The sequence below is a fragment of the Oncorhynchus masou genome, chromosome 18, assembly GCF_036934945.1.
Source record: "Oncorhynchus masou masou isolate Uvic2021 chromosome 18, UVic_Omas_1.1, whole genome shotgun sequence".
NCBI lineage: Eukaryota > Metazoa > Chordata > Actinopteri > Salmoniformes > Salmonidae > Oncorhynchus > Oncorhynchus masou.
In genome coordinates, this window is record NC_088229.1 from 6797910 (window position 1) to 6817684 (window position 19775).

General features: G+C 44.4%; 1 protein-coding gene across 1 annotated transcript in view; it reads right to left on the minus strand.

Moving 5' to 3' along the window:
• The window catches only part of LOC135504726 (E3 ubiquitin-protein ligase UBR4-like), a 135648-nt gene that overhangs the window by 39923 nt on the left and 75950 nt on the right, over positions 1–19775 (minus strand). The window contains 14 exon segments of the mRNA XM_064923538.1: positions 104–331; positions 2291–2440; positions 2969–3178; positions 4110–4223; positions 7599–7706; positions 8997–9093; positions 11653–11821; positions 12120–12257; positions 12728–12832; positions 13375–13552; positions 16385–16536; positions 17998–18109; positions 18309–18430; positions 19248–19379. Coding sequence (XP_064779610.1) covers positions 104–331; positions 2291–2440; positions 2969–3178; positions 4110–4223; positions 7599–7706; positions 8997–9093; positions 11653–11821; positions 12120–12257; positions 12728–12832; positions 13375–13552; positions 16385–16536; positions 17998–18109; positions 18309–18430; positions 19248–19379 — 2015 coding nt within the window.

A 19775-nucleotide genomic window follows, 5' to 3' on the forward strand; every position in this document is an offset into this window, starting at 1 on the left:
TATATATTTTTAAAGATGTAAGACTGAGGTATTGGGGGATTAATACAAACAAAAAGGGGGGGGGGGGTTTCTCTCCCAAGAACTGAGAGATGTAGACCCTCACCAGACTAATGAGCGTGTCGTACTGCAGGGCGGAGCCGGAGGTTGCCGTGACGACGCCGGCGCGGAGGAAGATGCCCTGTTCTTCCAGGAGCTTCTTGATGCCGCGGACGTGAGAGTCCAGCGTGTGCAGGTCCCGGAGCTGACGGTACTTCTCCTTTGAACCACAGATGAACAGGAGCAGCTTCCTGACCTGGCGTCTCACGAACGGAGTCTGCTGAATCATCAGGTACTACACAGGCAGCCATAGAAGGGGTGTTAGAGGGGCCATAGATGGTAGAAGGGGTGTTAGTGTGTGAGCCATAGATGGTAGAAGGGGTGTTAGAGTGTGAGCCAAAGATGGTAGAAGGGGTGTTAGTGTGTGAGCCATAGATGGTAGAAGGAGTGTTAGTGGAGTGATTAGGAGTGTGTGTGAGCCATAGATGGTAGAAGGGGTGTTAGATGAGCCAAAGATGGTAGAAGGGGTGTTAGTGTGTGAGCCATAGATGGTAGAAGGAGTGTTAGTGTGTGAGCCATAGATGGTAGGAGTGTTAGAGTGTGAGCCATAGATGGTAGGAGTGTTAGTGTGTGAGCCATAGATGGTAGAAGGGTGTTAGTGTGTGAGCAATAGATGGTAGGAGTGTTAGAGTGTGAGCCATAGATGGTAGGAGTGTTAGTGTGTGAGCCATAGATGGTAGAAGGAGTGTTGGTGTGTGAGCCATAGATGGTAGAAGGGGTGTTGGTGTGAGCCATAGATGGTAGAAGGAGTTTTAGTGTGTGAGCCATAGATGGTAGAAGGAGTGTTAGTGTGTGAGCCATAGATGGTAGAAGGAGTGTTAGTGTGTGAGCCATAGATGGTAGAAGGGGTGTTAGTGTGTGTGCCATAGATGGTAGAAGGGTGTTAGTGTGTGTGCCATAGATGGTAGAAGGGGTGTTAGTGTGTGAGCCATAGATGGTAGAAGGGGTGTTAGTGTGTGTGCCATAGATGGTAGAAGGAGTGTTAGTGTGTGAGCCATAGATGGTAGAAGGAGTGTTAGTGTGTGAGCCATAGATGGTAGAAGGAGTGTTAGTGTGTGTGAGCCATAGATGGTAGAAGGGGTGTTAGTGTGTGAGCCATAGATGGTAGAAGGGGTGTTAGTGTGTGTGAGCCATAGATGGTAGAAGGAGTGTTAGTGGTGTGAGCCATAGATAGGGGTGTTAGTGTGTGTGAGCCATAGATGGTAGAAGGAGTGTAGTGTGTGAGCCATAGATGGTAGATGGTAACCATAGATGGTAGTGTTAGTGTGTGAGCCATAGATGGTAGAAGGAGTGTTAGTGTGTGAGCCATAGATGGTAGAAGGAGTGTTAGATGGTGTGAGTGTGTGAACCATAGATGGTAGAAGGGGTGTTAGTGTGTGGGATGGTTATAGTGTGTGAGCCATAGATGGTAGAAGGGGTGTTAGTGTGTGAGCCATAGATGGTAGAAGGGGTGTTAGTGTGTGAGCCATAGATGGTAGAAGGAGTGTTAGTGTGTGAGCCATAGATGGTAGAAGGAGTGTTAGTGTGTGAGCCATAGATGGTAGGAGTGTTAGTGTGTGAGCCATAGATGGTAGGAGTGTTAGTGTGTGAGCCATAGATGGTAGGAGTGTTAGTGTGTGAGCCATAGATGGTATAAGGAGTGTTAGTGTGTGAGCCATAGATGGTAGAAGGAGTGATTAGGAGTGTTAAGTGTGTGAGCAATAGATGGTAGGAGTGTTGGTGAGCCAGATGGTAGGAGTGTTAGTGTGTGAGCCATAGATGGTAGGAGTAAGTGTGTGAGCCATAGATGGAAGGGGTGTTGGTGTGTGAGCCATAGATGGTAGAAGGAGTGTGTGAGCCATAGATGGTAGAAGGGGTGTTGGTGTGTGAGCCATAGATGGTAGAAGGGTGTTAGTGTGTGTGAGCCATAGATGGTAGAAAGGTGTGTGAGCCATAGATGGTAGAAGGGGTGTTAGTGTGTGAGCCATAGATGGTAGAAGGGGTGTTAGTGTGTGAGCCATAGATGGTAGAAAGTGTTAGTGTGTGAGCCATAGATGGAGTGTGTTAGTGTGTGCCATAGATGGTAGAAGGGGTGTTAGTGTGTGAGCCATAGATGGTAGAAGGAGTGTTAGTGTGTGAGCCATAGATGGTAGAAGGAGTGTTAGTGTGTGAGCCATAGATGGTAGAAGGAGTGTTAGTGTGTGTAATCATGTACCTCAGACAGGAAGTAGAACCAGGAGTGGTCGAAGACGGGAGGCGGGATGCGGGGGTTGGTGTCAGCGATCTTCTTGATCTGATAAGGTAATCTCAGAACCATCTCAGTCAGAAGTTGGGAGTAGGCCTCAAACACATCAGCAGCATGACCCTGATTTACGGGAGAGCGAGAGGAGAGAGGAGAGCGAGAGGAGAGACGGGAGAGAGCGAGAGGGAGAGAGCGAGAGGAGAGAGGAGAGAGCGAGAGGAGGACGGGGAGAGAGCGAGAGGAGAGACGGGGAGAGAGCGAGAGGGAGACGGGAGAGAGCGAGAGGAGAGACGGGAGAGAGCGGGAGAGAGACGGGGAGAGAGGAGAGACGGGAGAGAGCGGAGGAGAGACGGAGAGAGCGAGAGGAGAGACAGGAGAGAGCGAGAGGAGAGACAGGAGAGAGCGAGAGAACGAGAGAGACAGGAGAGAACATACATGAAGTAAATAGACACACAGGAACACAGTGTCTACCAATCACCTTGCATCCCAAACATCTATTCATTATGTGATTAAGATGACCGATTCAGCACCAGTGTTGCTCCAACTGATCCCCTCAACATGCTGAAACAAAGTCTGTGAAAAAACAGTTTGTGGGCTGCACCCTCAACAAGATGACGTTTTTTGGAAATCGGCGTTGGGGTTTCCTCTTACCTTGACGTACTGCCTCAGGAAGAAGGGGCTCATGTCTGGAGGAGAGGAGGAGGTGTGAGGTTTGAGGAGCTGGGAGGCTGCCACAGACTCCTCCTCTTCCTGCTGGCTCTTCCAGAACTCCAGCAGAGACTTGAGGACGTGGAGACAGTAGTCTATCGCCCCCTGACTGAGCAGGGCTGTGGCCGTGGCGTTGGAGATCAGAGAGGACGACTGGAGAAGGAGATCGGGAAAACTTAGAACAGATCAACATAAAATTCCATAGGAGGCCATTTTGAAAAGGTAGAAAAGCCTCTTTCTGTCCGTAAAAACCTAACGAAGGCATCACGCTGAAATGTGTCACTTAAAGGAGCAATACGCAGAAATCGCTCCCCTATTTCCTGGTTGCTAAAATTCTAATAGTTTGCCAAATTTCAGTTTATGTGACAAAACAGGCAATGTAGAGAATCATTGTACCACCTAAAACCTGCTGTGAAACATATTATCAGAAGTTGGTGTTCAAAACCGAAAGTAAAAAGATGCCAAATCAAAAATGAAATCTGCAATATGTAACTTTTTGGGTGACCCGAACAAATTCACATAGAAAAGGGTGTTATAAATCGGTCATTCTCATCGAAAGCAAGTCTAAGAAGCGGTAGATGTGTTCTATGTGCGCTAATTCTATGCTTTCCGTTTTTCTTGTGTCTTCTACTGTCGGTTTTGTACACCAGCTTCAAAAACACAATATTGTTTGGTTATTGAAAATATATTTCACAGCAGGTTTAGACAATGATTCTTTAGACGACACTGGCTTGTGTCACAAACTGATATCAGGCCAACTATTTGAATTTTAGCAACCAGGAAATAGGAGAGTGATTTCTGCATACTGTTCCTTTAAGAAGGGAAGCATAGAAATAGCACAGATCTCTACCACTTAAGACTTGCTTTCAATGAGAATGAGAGATCTATAACTCACATTTCTATGTGAATTGGGTTATATTGCAGCTTTCATAAATGCATTGAGTGGGTTGAGTCACTGAATCTACTTCATTGTCCTCCATGAGTGACTGAATATAATTTTCTCTTCTGGTTAATATAGAAAATCTCTGGGGGGGGGGGGAAGAGTTATTTTTTGGTAAATATTGGAGGAGCGAAAAGCCCGTACCTCAGAGGAAGACTTAGATCCAGACTTGGTTCTGGACATGAACACAGAGAGCAGTCTCATGATGACCAGATGGACCTCGTTGATGGGGCTGCGCTCGTTCTTCTTGGACACGTCCTGGAGGAGAAACAAACAAAAAACAACAACAACAAAATGGTGGTGAGAGAACGGACAATGACAAAGGGACACACACACACCAAGGCTGTTTCTAACGGCTGTTACGGTGACCGTATTACCGCCACACTGGTGGTCACAACGTCATGACCGCAGTCAAAAGGTGACCGGTGACCGTTTAGTCACGGTAAACTAGGGTTTTCAGAACAGCGTTCTGATGCTGGTGACGGTCATTAGTAGTCTACCAAACATTTTAACTGCCCGGTATTCAGCAATCTATTGTCCCTCTAATCACTCTGACATCAATGTAAATGTAACCGAAAATCAAACACATTCATGAGAGCCCAGGAGCTCATGTTGCGCATCATTTTCTATAGGCTAAGCAATTGCGTGACAAAACATGCCCCCCTGTGAATGACGCATGCCCCCCCCCCCCTGTATGACCCCCCTGTGAATGACGCATGCCCCCCTGTGAATGACGCATGCCCCCCTGTGAATGACGTATGCCCCCCCCCCCCGTGAATGACGTATGCCCCCCCCCCCCCCCCGTGAATGACGTATGCCCCCCCCGTATGCCCCCCCGTGAATGACGTATGCCCCCCCCGTGAAATGACGTATGACGTATGCCCCCCCCGTGAATGACGTATGCCCCCCCGTGAATGACGATGCCCTCCCCCGTGAATGACGTATGCCCCCCGTGAATGACGTATGCCCCCCCGTGAATGACGTATGCCCCCCCCCGTGAATGACGTATGCCCCCCCGTGAATGACGTATGCCCCCCCCCCCGTGAATGACGTACAACAGCGTGTTCTCCCCCCCGTGAATGACGTATGCTTTGATCATGTAATCACCCCCCGTGAATGACGTATGCCCCCCCCGTGAATGACGTATGGTGTAGGTAGACTATATTACATGGATTTATTGTGAAGGTATAGACTACATTACATGGATTTATTGTGAAGGTGTAGGCTATATTACATGGATTTATTGTGAAGGTGTAGGCTATATTACATGGATTTATTGTGAAGGTATAGGTTATATTACATGGATTTACGACGTTTTGAACTTAAGTTGCATTAATAAGTAGGTAGACTATATTACATGGATTTATTGTGATTGTGTAGGAAAATATCCTTTCTATTTTATTCTATATTACATGGACTGTTTATTGTGAAGGTGTAGGCTATATTAAAAATGGATTTATTGTGACTATATTACATGGATTTATTGTGATGGTGTGGGTAGGTTATATTACATGGATTTATTTATTGTGATTGTGAAGGGTGAACTATATTATGGATTTATTGTGAAGGTTATATTAAGGTGTTGGCTATATTACATGGATTTATTGTGAAGGTGTTGGTAGACTATATTACATGGATTTATTGTGAAGGTGTAGACTATATTATGGATTTATTGTGATGTGTATATTACATGGATTTATTGTGAAGGTAGACTATATTACATGGATTTATTGTGAAGGATTTATTGTGAAGGTGACTATATTACATGGATTTATTGTGATGGATTTATTGTGTAGGCTATATTACATGGATTTATTGTGAAGGTGTAGGCTATATTACATGGATTTATTGTGAAGGTGTAGGCTATATTACATGGATTTATTGTGAAGGTGTAGGCTATATTACATGGATTTATTGTGAAGGTGTAGACTATATTACATGGATTTACTGTGAAGGTGTAGGTAGGCTATATTACTGTAAGGTAGACTATATTACATGGATTTATTGTGAAGGTGTAGGCTATATTACATGGATTTATTGTGAAGGTGTAGGCTATATTACATGGATTTATTGTGAAGGTGTAGGCTATATTACATGGATTTATTGTGAAGGTGTAGGCTATATTACATGGATTTATTGTGATGGTGTAGGTAGACTATATTACATGGATTTATTGTGAAGGTGTAGACTATATTACATGGATTTATTGTGAAGGTGTAGACTATATTACATGGATTTATTGTGAAGGTGTAGGCTATATTACATGGATTTATTGTGAAGGTGTAGGCTATATTACATGGATTTATTGTGAAGGTGTAGGTAGACTGTATTACATGGACTTATTGTGAACGTCTAGGCTATATTACATGGATTTATTGTGAAGGTGTAGACTATATTACATGGATTTATTGTGAAGGTGTAGGCTATATTACATGGATTTATTGTGAAGGTGTACATGGATTTATTGTAGACTATATTACATGGATTTATTGTGAAGGTGTAGGCTATATTACATGGATTTATTGTGAAGGTGTAGGCTATATTACATGGATTTATTGTGAAGGTGTAGGCTATATTACATGGATTTATTGTGATGTGTAGGTAGACTATATTACATGGATTTATTGTGAAGGTGTAGGCTATATTACATGGATTTATTGTGAAGGTGTAGGCTATATTACATGGATTTATTGTGAAGGTGTAGGCTATATTACATGGATTTATTGTGAAGGTGTATGGATTTATTGTGAAGACTATATTACATGGATTTATTGTGAAGGTATAGACTATATTACATGGATTTATTGTGAAGGTATAGACTATATTACATGGATTTATTGTGAAGGTGTAGGCTATATTAAATGGATTTATTGTGAAGGTGTAGGCTATATTACATGGATTTATTGTGAAGGTGTAGGTAGACTGTATTACATGGATTTATTGTGAACGTCTAGGCTATATTACATGGATTTATTGTGAAGGTGTAGACTATATTACATGGATTTATTGTGAAGGTGTAGGCTATATTACATGGATTTATTGTGAAGGTGTAGGTAGACTGTATTACATGGATTTATTGTGAAGGTATAGACTATATTACATGGATTTATTGTGATGGTGTAGACTATATTACATGGATTTATTGTGAAGGTGTAGGCTATATTACATGGATTTATTGTGAAGGTGTAGACTATATAACATGGATTTATTGTGAAGGTGTAGACTATATTACATGGATTTATTGTGAAGGTGTTGGCTATATTACATGGATTTATTGTGAAGGTGTAGACTATATTACATGGATTTATTGTGAAGGTGTTGGCTATATTACATGGATTTATTGTGAAGGTGTAGACTATATTACATGGATTTATTGTGAAGGTATAGGTTATATTAAATAGATGTATTAGACTTTCTAAAATGTAGATGTTCCAAAGGTCTGCATCAGTGGCTTATAGGCTGTGTGGAAGCCAGGAGATGCTGAACGTGATTATGCTAATGAACGGTCAGTTACCGTGAGACTGACACAGCTGTGTCTGAATCTGAAAACACGTTACTCACCGTCAATTCCTTTCTTCTGCATCCTTGTTGACCCATCACACACACACACACACACACACACACGGTAGGTACCTTCTTGTGCATGCCCAGCTCGGCGATGAGTAGAGCCAACAGGTCGTCCAGAGCTCCCTTGTCCTTGTCATCTTCTCCATCCAGGTCAGAGGTCAGCATCAGGACCACCTGCATTACATTGACATTTCAGTCATTTAGCAGAATGCTCTATATCCTGAAAGACTGGGGGGTAGGTCCCAAAAAGGCACCCTATTCCCTATATAGTGCACTACTTTAGACCAGAGCCCTATTCCCTATATAGTGCACTACTTTAGACCAGAGCCCTATTCCCTATATAGTGCACTACTTTAGACCAGAGCCCTATTCCCTATATAGTGCACTACTTTAGACCAGGGCCCTATTCCCTATATAGTGCACTACAATAGAACAGGGCCTTATTCCCTATATAGTGCACTACTTTAGACCAGAGCCCTATTCCCGATATAGTGCACTACTTTAGACCAGAGCCCTATTCCCGATATAGTGCACTACTTTAGACCAGAGCCCTATTCCCTATATAGTGCACTACAATAGAACAGGGCCTTATTCCCTATATAGTGCACTACAATAGAACAGGGCCTTATTCCCTATATAGTGCACTACTTTAGACCAGAGCCATACTCCCTATACAGTGCACTACTATAGACCAGAGCCCTATCCCCTATATAGTGCACTACTTCAGACCAGAGCCCTATTCCCTATATAGTGCACTACTATAGACCAGAGCCCTACTCCCTATATAGTGCACTACTTCAGACCAGAGCCCTATTCCCTATATAGTGCACTATTTCAGACCAGAGCCCTATCCCCTATATAGTGCACTATTTCAGACCAGAGCCCTATCCCCTATATAGTGCACTACTTCAGACCAGAGCCCTATTCCATATACAGTGCACTACTTTAGACCAGAGCCATACTCCCTATATAGTGCACTACTTTAGACCAGAGCCATACTCCCTATATCGTGCACTACTTTAGACCAGAGCCATACTCCCTATATCGTGCACTACTTTAGACCAGAACCATACTCCCTATATAGTGCACTACTTTAGACCAGAGCCATACTCCCTATATCGTGCACTACTTTAGACCAGAGCCATACTCCCTATATCGTGCACTACTTTAGACCAGAGCCATACTCCCTATATAGTGCACTACTTTAGACCAGAGCCATACTCCCTATATAGTGCACTACTTTAGACCAGAGCCATACTCCCTATACAGTGCACTACTTTAGACCAGGGTGCCTCCCAATCAGTACATTCAACTAAAGGGAAGTAAAAATATATATATATATATATATATATCACGATCGTTCCAAAACCCTCCCTAACAGCCTTGTATCTGCAAAATCATTGTCAGTAAAGACAGACAAGTTTGAGTGGATGAAAGACCAGCACAACAGTAACGGGCTCGTACCTGCATGTAAGGGATAGCGTGGACTCCTCCTACACTGTCCAGCTGGGGCAGGTGCTGTAGGAGTCGCTCCAGCAGCACCAGACGCACCGTGTGGAGTCTGGAACAGACACAACACGGACGTCAGAACACAAAGCACACGGTTGCCATAGAGACAACAGGCGTGGTTAGACGTACACAGTACCAGTCTAACGTTTTGGACACACCGAACTCATTCGAGGGCTTTTCTTTATTTTGGACCCCCCCCCTACGTTGTAGAATAAAAGTGAAGACAAACTATGAAATAACACATATGGATTCATGTACTAACCAAAAAAAAAAAAAGTTGTTAAACAAATCAAAATATATTTTGAGATTCTTCAAAGTAGCCACCCTTTGCCTTGATGACAGCTTTGCACATACTTGGCATTCTCTCTACCAGCTTCATGAGGTAGTCACCTGGAATACATTTCAATTAACAGGTGTGTCTGGTTAAAAGTTAAGGAAAGAAATTCCACAAATTAATGTGTTTGAGTCAATCAGTTGTGTTGTGACAAGGTTGGGTGGTAAACAGAAGATAGCATTACTTTTTCACATGAACGTCAGTCAATCTGGAAAATTTCAAGAACTTTGAAAGTTTCTTAGAGTGCAGTCCAAAAACGATCAAGCCCTATGATGAAACTGGCTCTCATGAGGACCGCCACAGGAAAGGAAGACCCAGAGTTACATCTGCTGCAGAGGATACGTTCATTAGAGTTACCAGCCTCAGAAATTGCAGCCCAAATAAATGCGTCAGAGTTCAAGTAACAGACATAAACATCAACTGTTCAGAGGAGACTGCGTGAATCAAGCCTTCATGGTCAAATTGCTGAAAATAAACCACTACTAAAGGACACCAATAATAAGAAGAGACTTGATTGGACCAAAAAACATGAGCAATGGACATTAGACCTCTCCCTAAATGTGATCAAGACAAAAGGAGATGATTGTGGACTACAGGAAAAAGAGGACCGAGAACGCCCCCATTCTCATCGACGGGGCTGTAGTGGAGCAGCTTGAGAGCTTCAAGTTCCTTGGTGTCCACATCACCAACAAACTAACATGGACCAAACACACCAAGACAGTCGTGAAGAGGGCACGACAAAACCTATTCCCCCTCAGGAGACTGAAAAAATTTGGCATGGGTCCTCAGACCCTCAAAAGGTTCTACAGTTGCACCATCGAGAGCATCCTGACTGGTTGCATCACTGCCCTGGTATGGCAACTGCTCGGCCTCTGACCGCAAGGCACTACAGAAGGTAGTGAGAACACCCCAGTACATCACTGGGGCCAAGCTTCCTGCCACCCAGGACCTCTAAACCAGGCAGTGTCAGAGGAAGGCCCTAAAAATTGTCAAAGACTCCAGCCACCCCAGTCATAGACTGTTCTCTCTGCTACTGTACAGCAAGCGGTACCGGAGCGCCAAGTCTAGGTCCAAAAGACTCCTTAACAGTTTCTACCCCCAAGCCACAAGACTCCTGAACAGCTAATCAAATGGCTACCCAGACTATTTGCATTGCCCCCCTCTATTACACCGCTGATACGCTGTTGTTATCATCTATGCATAGTCACTTCAATATTTCTACTTGTATGTACATATTACCTCAACGAACCGGTACCTCAACGAACCCCCCCCCCGCTGACTCTGCACCGGTACCTCCCCTGTAAATAGTCTCACAATTGTTATTTTACTGCTGCTCTTTAATTACTTTTGACTTTTATTTCTTATCTGTAGTTCTTTAAACGGCATTGTTGGTTAGGGGCTCGTAAGAAAGCATTTCACTGTAAGGCACCTGTTGTATTCGGCGCATGTGACTAATACAATTTGACTTGAAATCTATCCTTCGGTCTGATGTGTCCAACTTTGTGAGATGATCACCGCATGTGTGGTTCACACCGTGAAGCATGGAGGAGGAGGTGTGATGGTGTGGGGTGCTTTGCTGGTGACACTGATTTATTTAGAATTCAAGGCACCAGCATTGATACGCCATCCCTTCTGGTTTGGGCTTAGTGGGACTATCATTTGTTTTTCAACAGAACAATGATTCAAACACACCTCCAGGCTGTGTAAGGGCAGTTTGACCAAGAAGGAGAGTGATGGAGTGCTGCATCAGATGACCTGGCATCCACAAATCACCCAAACTCAACCCAAATGAGATGGTTTTGGGATGAGTTGGACCGCAGAGTGAAGGAAAAGCAGTCAACAAGTGCACAGCACACGTGGGAACTCCTTCAAGACAGTTGGAAAAGCATTCCAGGTGAAGCTGGTTGAGAGAATGTCAAGAGTGCGCAAAGGAAAAAGGGTTGCTACTTTGAACAATCTATGATTCCATGTGTGTTATTTCACAGGTTTGATGTCTTCACTATTATTCTACAATGTAGAAAATAGTAAAAACAAAAAGAAAAACCCTTGAATGAGTCGTCTTTCTAAAACTTTTGACTGGTACTGTATGTACAGATATCAGATACACAATCAAAAATCTCCTTAGAGATTCTTCTTTCGGTCAGAAGTGATGTAAAAATCGCACCGTTTCGCAGGATCACCACGGCAAACAGGTCAAAGTTCAAAACAGGGGAAAGTCCATACCATATAATACAATGTAGAATCAAACCACCACAGTGCCTTTTGGTGGTACCTGACCTGTTGCTGGTGTGGATGTCCCCCTCTGTCTCTGCGTCTCCGTCCGATCCATCTCCCTCCTGCTGGGCTGTGGTGGTGCTGATGGCCCCTGTGCTGGAGCTCACACTACCTGGTCCTGCTGGGTGGCCCTCAACGGTCGTGTCCCCGTACGCACTGCTGCGGCCCGACACTAGAGAGAGAGAGACAAGGAAAGAGGACGAACATGAGGAAAACAGACCTCGGGCCAAGTGCCTAGGGGACCTAGGGGTTTAGTGGGTACAGGACTAGGGATTAGTTGCGATTCGATTTTGGCTTAAAAAGTGCATCCTTCCTGCCTCCTTTCCTTGAAATAATTACTAATTAGATGAACACAAAAGTTCCACCACATGGCGTTCACATGTCCATGTCATTTCTAAATCATAACTTCCAAGGAAACTAGGAAGGTCATTTGAGTAGGGCATCACAGTTTCCTCTGTGTGTCAACTCACCACTGTGTTCTCCTGCCACTGAGTCGATGGCAGACCCCCCGCTCTCTGACCCCACGCTGCCCCCGTGCTCGGCCGGAGAGGTCCGTAGCGTAGAACCGTCCGTGGCGGCTGTACTCCCCTCGTCGTCTGATGCTGGGGCTGTAAGCATAACCACAGCTGTTACAGGAAAAATACCCTCCCTCCTCTAGAAACATAAGCAAAGCTGTTACAGGAAAAATACCCTCCCTCCTCTAGAAACATAAGCAAAGCTGTTACAGGAAAAACACCCTCCCTCCTCTAGAAGCATAAGCAAAGCTGTTACAGGAAAAACACCCTCCCTCCTCTAGAAACATAAGCAAAGCTGTTACAGGAAAAACACCCTCCCTCCTCTAGAAGCATAAGCACAGCTGTTACAGGAAAAACACCCTCCCTCCCCTATTCTGCTTTTTTTGTTAATGGAATAGAAAACTGAGTCCAGTTGCCCAAACACAGAATAATCCTAGTCTTGAACTACAAGACACTTTCAATGAAGAACCAAACGGGGCTTAAAACCGTCCCCTTGAGATTGGCGTTTTTAAAACCGATTTAAAAGATGGCAGGAGTCCCGTGTGTAGAATGAGCTTTGTTACCTGATGCGGTGGTGTCTGACAGGGTGCCGGCGTCCAGAGAAGAAGAGCTGGGAGCCTGACCTGACAGACCGAGAGACTGGAGACCTAGGGCACTGCTGCTGCTGCCTGGATCAACATATAACACCACAAACAAGGTCATTATCAACACAGCTAAACCTTCACAGTTCACTGTCACAGTGAGTCTGACCTGACAGACCGAGAGACTGGAGACCTAGGGCACTGCTGCTGCTGCCTGGATCAACATATAACACCACCAACAAGGTCATTATCAACACAGCTAAACCTTCACAGTTCACTGCCACAGTGAGTCTGACCTGACAGACCGGGAGGTCCAGGGCACTGGCTGCTAGAGCCCAGAATATTATAGCTACAACAGGGTTGTCAAACCTAAACTCGCACACAGACAGTGGTTGACTGATCCAGACTCTAAAAAGGTGATGCTAGCATTAGCCAACTATGCTATCATGTCAAGCAAGGCTACAGAACAAAATCAGTAGAACAACATGTTACTTTCTTTCCAGGCAAAAGATGATGGGGGGGGGGGGGGGAAACAGATTAAAGTAGCATTATGTGGACTGTTCATTTAAAAAAATATGAATATTCAAGTGTATGACTCTCACGATGGTGTTGTATTAGTGAGTATCGACCTTGCTGGTCCTGCTGGAGACTCAGAGCGATGGCCAGCTCCACCATGGTCTCGTCGTCGGCGTCTGGAGGAATGTCCAGCATCGGGGGGAAGCCCTCGGCACCGGCCAGAAGAGCCTCCAGGGGAGATGGGTTTCCATTGTTCACATTCTCCACAGTCTCCAGAACCATGGACTCGGACTGGATAGAGATACACAGACCAGACAACAGACAATAAGCAAATAGAGATACACAGACCAGACAACAGACAATAAGCAAAACCATGGACTCGGACTGGATAGAGATACACAGACCAGACAACAGACAATAAGCAAAACGCTATCGAAACGACAGATAACGTTTGACATTTTTTTCCATCATGACAATTATTTTGGTGTGTGTTTATATGGCTATTTTCAGGGCATAACATTTATTTTTTGGGCCACCAGCCACTGTGGCAGGTAGATTTAAAACTCGACCAGCCAATCAGATTTTGTTAATTACCAGCCACTAAATGTATATCAACAAAAACAAACAACAACAATGTATGAGTTTTTTCATGTTTCTAAGACAATATATATATACTATTTGTAAGAAGTAAATGTGACAAACAATTTAAAATCACATTCTTCTGCGACCGGAGACTTTTAACAAAAATGTTCACCTGCCCCTTTAAAGGTGGGATGTTACCGTGGTAATGCGAATTGACTCCTGTTTGAGCATGTGAGATTGAGTATGAGGAGTGTGTATGAGGAGTGGACACTAGATTACTACAGTGTGTATGAGGAGTGGACACTAGATTACTACAGTGTGTATGAGGAGTGTGTATGAGGAGTGGACACTAGATTACTACAGTGTGTATGAGGAGTGGACACTAGATTACTACAGTGTGTATGAGGAGTGTGTATGAGGAGTGGACACTAGATTACTACAGTGTGTATGAGGAGTGTATGAGGAGTGGACTAGATTACTACAGTGTGTATGAGGAGTGGACACTAGATTACTACAGTGTGTATGAGGAGTGGACACTAGATTACTACAGTGTGTATGAGGAGTGGACTAGATTACTACAGTGTGTATGAGGAGTGGAAACTAGATTACTACAGTGTGTATGAGGAGTGGACACTAGATTACTACAGTGTGTATGAGGAGTGGACACTAGATTACTACAGTGTGTATGAGGAGTGGACACTAGATTACTACAGTGTGTATGAGGAGTGGACACTAGATTACTACAGTGTGTATGAGGAGTGGACTAGATTACTACAGTGTGTATGAGGAGTGTGTATGAGGAGTGTGTATGAGGAGTGGACACTAGATTACTACAGTGTGTATGAGGAGTGGACTAGATTACAGTGTGTATGAGGAGTGTGTATGAGGAGTGGACTAGATTACTACAGTGTGTGTGAGGAGTGGACACTAGATTACTACAGTGTGTATGAGGAGTGTGTATGAGGAGTGGACTAGATTACTACAGTGTGTATGAGGAGTGTGTATGACGAGTGGACACTAGATTACTACAGTGTGTATGAGGAGTGGACTAGATTACTACAGTGTGTATGAGGAGTGGAAACTAGATTACTACAGTGTGTATGAGGAGTGGACACTAGATTACTACAGTGTGTATGAGGAGTGGACACTAGATTACTACAGTGTGTATGAGGAGTGGACTAGATTACTACAGTGTGTATGAGGAGTGTGTATGAGGAGTGTGTATGAGGAGTGTGTATGAGGAGTGGACACTAGATTACTACAGTGTGTATGAGGAGTGGACTAGATTACAGTGTGTATGAGGAGTGTGTATGAGGAGTGGACTAGATTACTACAGTGTGTGTGAGGAGTGGACACTAGATTACTACAGTGTGTATGAGGAGTGTGTATGAGGAGTGGACTAGATTACTACAGTGTGTATGAGGAGTGTGTATGACGAGTGGACACTAGATTACTACAGTGTGTATGAGGAGTGGACTAGATTACTACAGTGTGTATGAGGAGTGTATATGAGGAGTGGACTAGATTACTACAGTGTGTATGAGGAGTGGACACTAGATTACTACAGTGTGTATGAGGAGTGTGTATGAGGAGTGGACACTAGATTACTACAGTGTGTATGAGGAGTGGACTAGATTACTACAGTGTGTATGAGGAGTGTGTATGAGGAGTGGACACTAGATTACTACAGTGTGTATGAGGAGTGTGTATGAGGAGTGTGTATGAGGAGTGGACACTAGATTACTACAGTGTGTATGAGGAGTGGACTAGATTACTACAGTGTGTATGAGGAGTGGACTAGATTACTACAGTGTGTATGAGGAGTGGACTAGATTACTACAGTGTGTATGAGGAGTGTGTATGAGGAGTGGATACTAGATTACTACAGTGTGTATGAGGAGTGGACACTAGATTACTACAGTGTGTATGAGGAGTGGACTAGATTACTACAGTGTGTATGAGGAGTGTGTATGAGGAGTGGACACTAGATTACTACAGTGTGTATGAGGAGTGTGTGGACACTAGATTACTACAGTGTGTATGAGGAGTGGACTAGAGTGTGTATGAGGAGTGGACACTAGATTACTACAGTGTGTATGAGGAGTGGACTAGATTACTACAGTGTGTATATGGAGATTACTACAGTGTGTATGAGGAGTGGACACTAGATTACTACAGTGTGTATGAGGAATGTGTATGAGGAGTGGACACTAGATTACTACAGTGTGTATGAGGAGTGGACTAGATTACTACAGTGTGTATGAGGAGTGTGTATGAGGAGTGGACCCTAGATTACTAGAGTGTGTATGAGGAGTGGACACTAGATTACTACAGTGTGTATGAGGAGTGGACTAGATTACTACAGTGTGTATGAGGAGTGGACTAGATTACTACAGTGTGTATGAGGAGTGTGTATGAGGAGTGGACTACTAGATTGGACTAGATTACAGTGTGTATGAGGAGGAGTGGACACTAGATTACTACAGTGTGTATGAGGAGTGGGTGAGGAGGAGTGGACACTAGCGATTGGACCAGACTCACCACCATCTCAAAGAGACTCACCACCATCTCAAAGTCGCCATGGTCGACCTCACCCTGCTCCTGACTCTCCTGCCTGCCCCCCTCTCCTCCCGTCAGCCCCGACGGCTGCATCTTGTCATCAACATCATCCTCATCATCATCGTCTTTGTCTCCTGGAGGAGGAGGAGGAGGGAGAAAGGAGAACACTCAGTGTCGATGAAATCATTTAGTGGTTTATGATTTGTCCAAGCCTTTGCTCCTAAACTCTTTAAGAAAAACTGTTCTAAAATATAGAAGACTGAAAAGTCTAAATAAAAGTATATATTTTTAAATTTGTTTTTATACTGTTCTGAAATTAACTTACAAAACACTTTCAGGCAGTTCTATTGGTTCTAGTTTAAGGCTATCTAACCCTGTTCCCGGAGAGCTCCCGTCCTCGTTCTAACCCTGTTCCCGGAGAGCTCCCGTCCTCATTCTAACCCTGTTCCCGGAGAGCTCCCGTCCTCATTCTAACCCTGTTCCCGGAGAGCTCCCGTCCTCGTTCTAACCCTGTTCCCGGAGAGCTCCCGTCCTCGTTCTAACCCTGTTCCCGGAGAGCTCCCGTCCTCATTCTAACCCTGTTCCCGGAGAGCTCCCGTCCTCATTCTAACCCTGTTCCCGGAGAGCTCCAGTCCTCATTCTAACCCTGTTCCCGGAGAGCTCCCGTCCTCATTCTAACCCTGTTCCCGGAGAGCTCCCGTCCTCATTCTAACCCTGTTCCCGGAGAGCTCCCGTCCTCATTCTAACCCTGTTCCCGGAGAGCTCCCGTCCTCATTCTAACCCTGTTCCCGGAGAGCTCCCGTCCTCATTCTAACCCTGTTCCCGGAGAGCTCCCGTCCTCATTCTAACCCTGTTCCCGGAGAGCTCCCGTCCTCATTCTAACCCTGTTCCCGGAGAGCTCCCGTCCTCATTCTAACCCTGTTCCCGGAGAGCTCCCGTCCTCATTCTAACCCTGTTCCTGGAGAGCTCCCGTCCTCTGGGTGTTCATTCTAACCCTGTTCCTGGAGAGCTCCCGTCCTCTGGGTGTTCATTCTAACCCTGTTCCCGGAGAGCTCCCGTCCTCATTCTAACCCTGTTCCTGGAGAGCTCCCGTCCTCATTCTAACCCTCCCGGAGAGTGTTCATTCTAACCCTGTTCCTGGAGAGCTCCGTCCGTCCTAACCCTGGGCTTTCATTCTAACCCTGTTCCTGGAGAGCTCCCGTCCTCTGGGCTTTCATTCTAACCCTGTTCCTGGAGAGCTCCCGTCCTCTGGGCTTTCATTCTAACCCTGTTCCTGGAGAGCTCCCGTCCTCCTTTCATTCTAACCCTGTTCCTGGAGAGCTCCCGTCCTAACCCTGGGCTTTCATTCTAACCCTGTTCCTGGAGAGCTCCCGTCCTCTGGGCGTTCATTCTAACCCTGTTCCTGGAGAGCTCCCGTCCTCTGGGCGTTCATTCTAACACTAATCCAACGCACCTGATTCTAATTATTATCTGGGTTGATAAACAATCAGATTAGTAACGAAATGGGATTCGTGTGAAAACCTTTCAGGAAGATTGCTCTCCAGGAAAACAGGGTTTGAAAGCCCTGGTCTGATTCAGGGGTAGGAGATACCTACCCATGGGTGTGTTGGAGCGAGGGGGAGAAGGAAGAGTCACGTGACGGCGTTTGTTCCTGGGTCGGAGTACTCGGATCAGGGCCTGCTTACAGGCGAAGCTAACAGACGTGTCCTGGAATAAAAAACCAGAATCAAAATCACTTAAATGTATTTTATAATACATAATTTACATCATTTAAGTGCTATTTAGGTTAAAAAAAACAAGTTTGAACACAGCGAAAAATGCCGATCCAGGATCAACACAGCAAAAAATGACCATTGCAAATATATTTTCCACAGGTCTATGTCTAAAGTGTAACTGGGGAACGTACGGGACACAGTAGCATCTGCATGTAGATCTTGGAGGCCACGTTAATGTAGTCCAGCTCGCAGGTACAGAACCCATGGATGACGTCCACCAATGCGTTCACTGTCGCTTCAATGTGGGTCAGACCTGGAGAGGAACAAATTGATCGATTATTATTATTATTATTATTATTATATATATATATATATATATATATATATATATATATATATAATAATCGATATAGATATATATATATATTTTTTTACAGCAGATCAAAAAAGTTATGTAGAACACGCCGTGGGCCACCCCCAAAACAAATCCTAAGTAAATAAAAATGTTGGTTTGAAAAAAATAAAAAATAAATAAAATATATATAAAATAAATATATATATATATATATATATATATATATATATATATATATATATATATAACCAAACTGAACACTACCCAGCTATGAGACGATGTTTATTTATTTATTTATTTATTTTACCTTTATTTAACCAGGCAAGTCAGTTAAGAACAAATTCTTATTTTCAATGACGGCCTGGGAACAGTGGTTTAACTGCCTTGTCGGCTCGGGGGTTTGAACTCGCAACTTTCCGGTTACTAGTCCAACGCTCTAACCACTAGGCTACCCTGCAGCGATGTGAGCTATCCTGGTTAGACAGGTAGGAGCCAGGAAAGACTATGTGAGTTTACCTGGTCAGACAGACAGGTAGGGGCCAGGAAAAATGATGTGAGTTTACCTGGTCAGACAGGTAGGAGCCAGGAAAGACTATGTGAGTTTACCTGGTCAGACAGGTAGGGGCCAGGAAAAATGATGTGAGTTTACCTGGCAGACAGGTAGGGGCCAGGAAAGACAACGTGAGTTTACCTGGCAGACAGGCAGGGGCCAGGAAAGACTATGTGAGTTTACCTGGCAGACAGGCAGGGGCCAGGAAAGACTAAGTGATTTTACCTGGCAGACAGGCAGGGGCCAGGAAAGCGTTCTTTGGTTTGAGGGCATGGAGCTTCCAGAAGTTATTGACCAGCTGCATGATGAAGTTACATCCCTCACTGTCCATCTGTTTCTGGCCCTCCTCAGTCATCTCTGAAAAAAACCAACAAACAAACAAACAAACGTCAATATTAAAGTGTCCAGACAAAACTCATCGAAAACTAAGTCAATAGGTTGTTAGCTGTATCGACACTAGAAGGTTTGGTCTCAGTCAACAGGTTGTTACCTGTACCAACACTAGAAGGTTTGGTCTCAGTCAATAGGTTGTTACCTGTACCAACACTAGAAGGTTTGGTCTCAGTCAACAGGTTGTTACCTGTACCAACACTAATAGGTTCAGTCAATAGGTTGTTACCTGTATCAACACTAATAGGTTCAGTCAACAGGTTGTTACCTGTACCAACACTAGAAGGTTTGGTCTCAGTCAACAGGTTGTTACCTGTATCGACACTAGAAGGTTTGGTCTCAGTCAATAGGTTGTTACCTGTA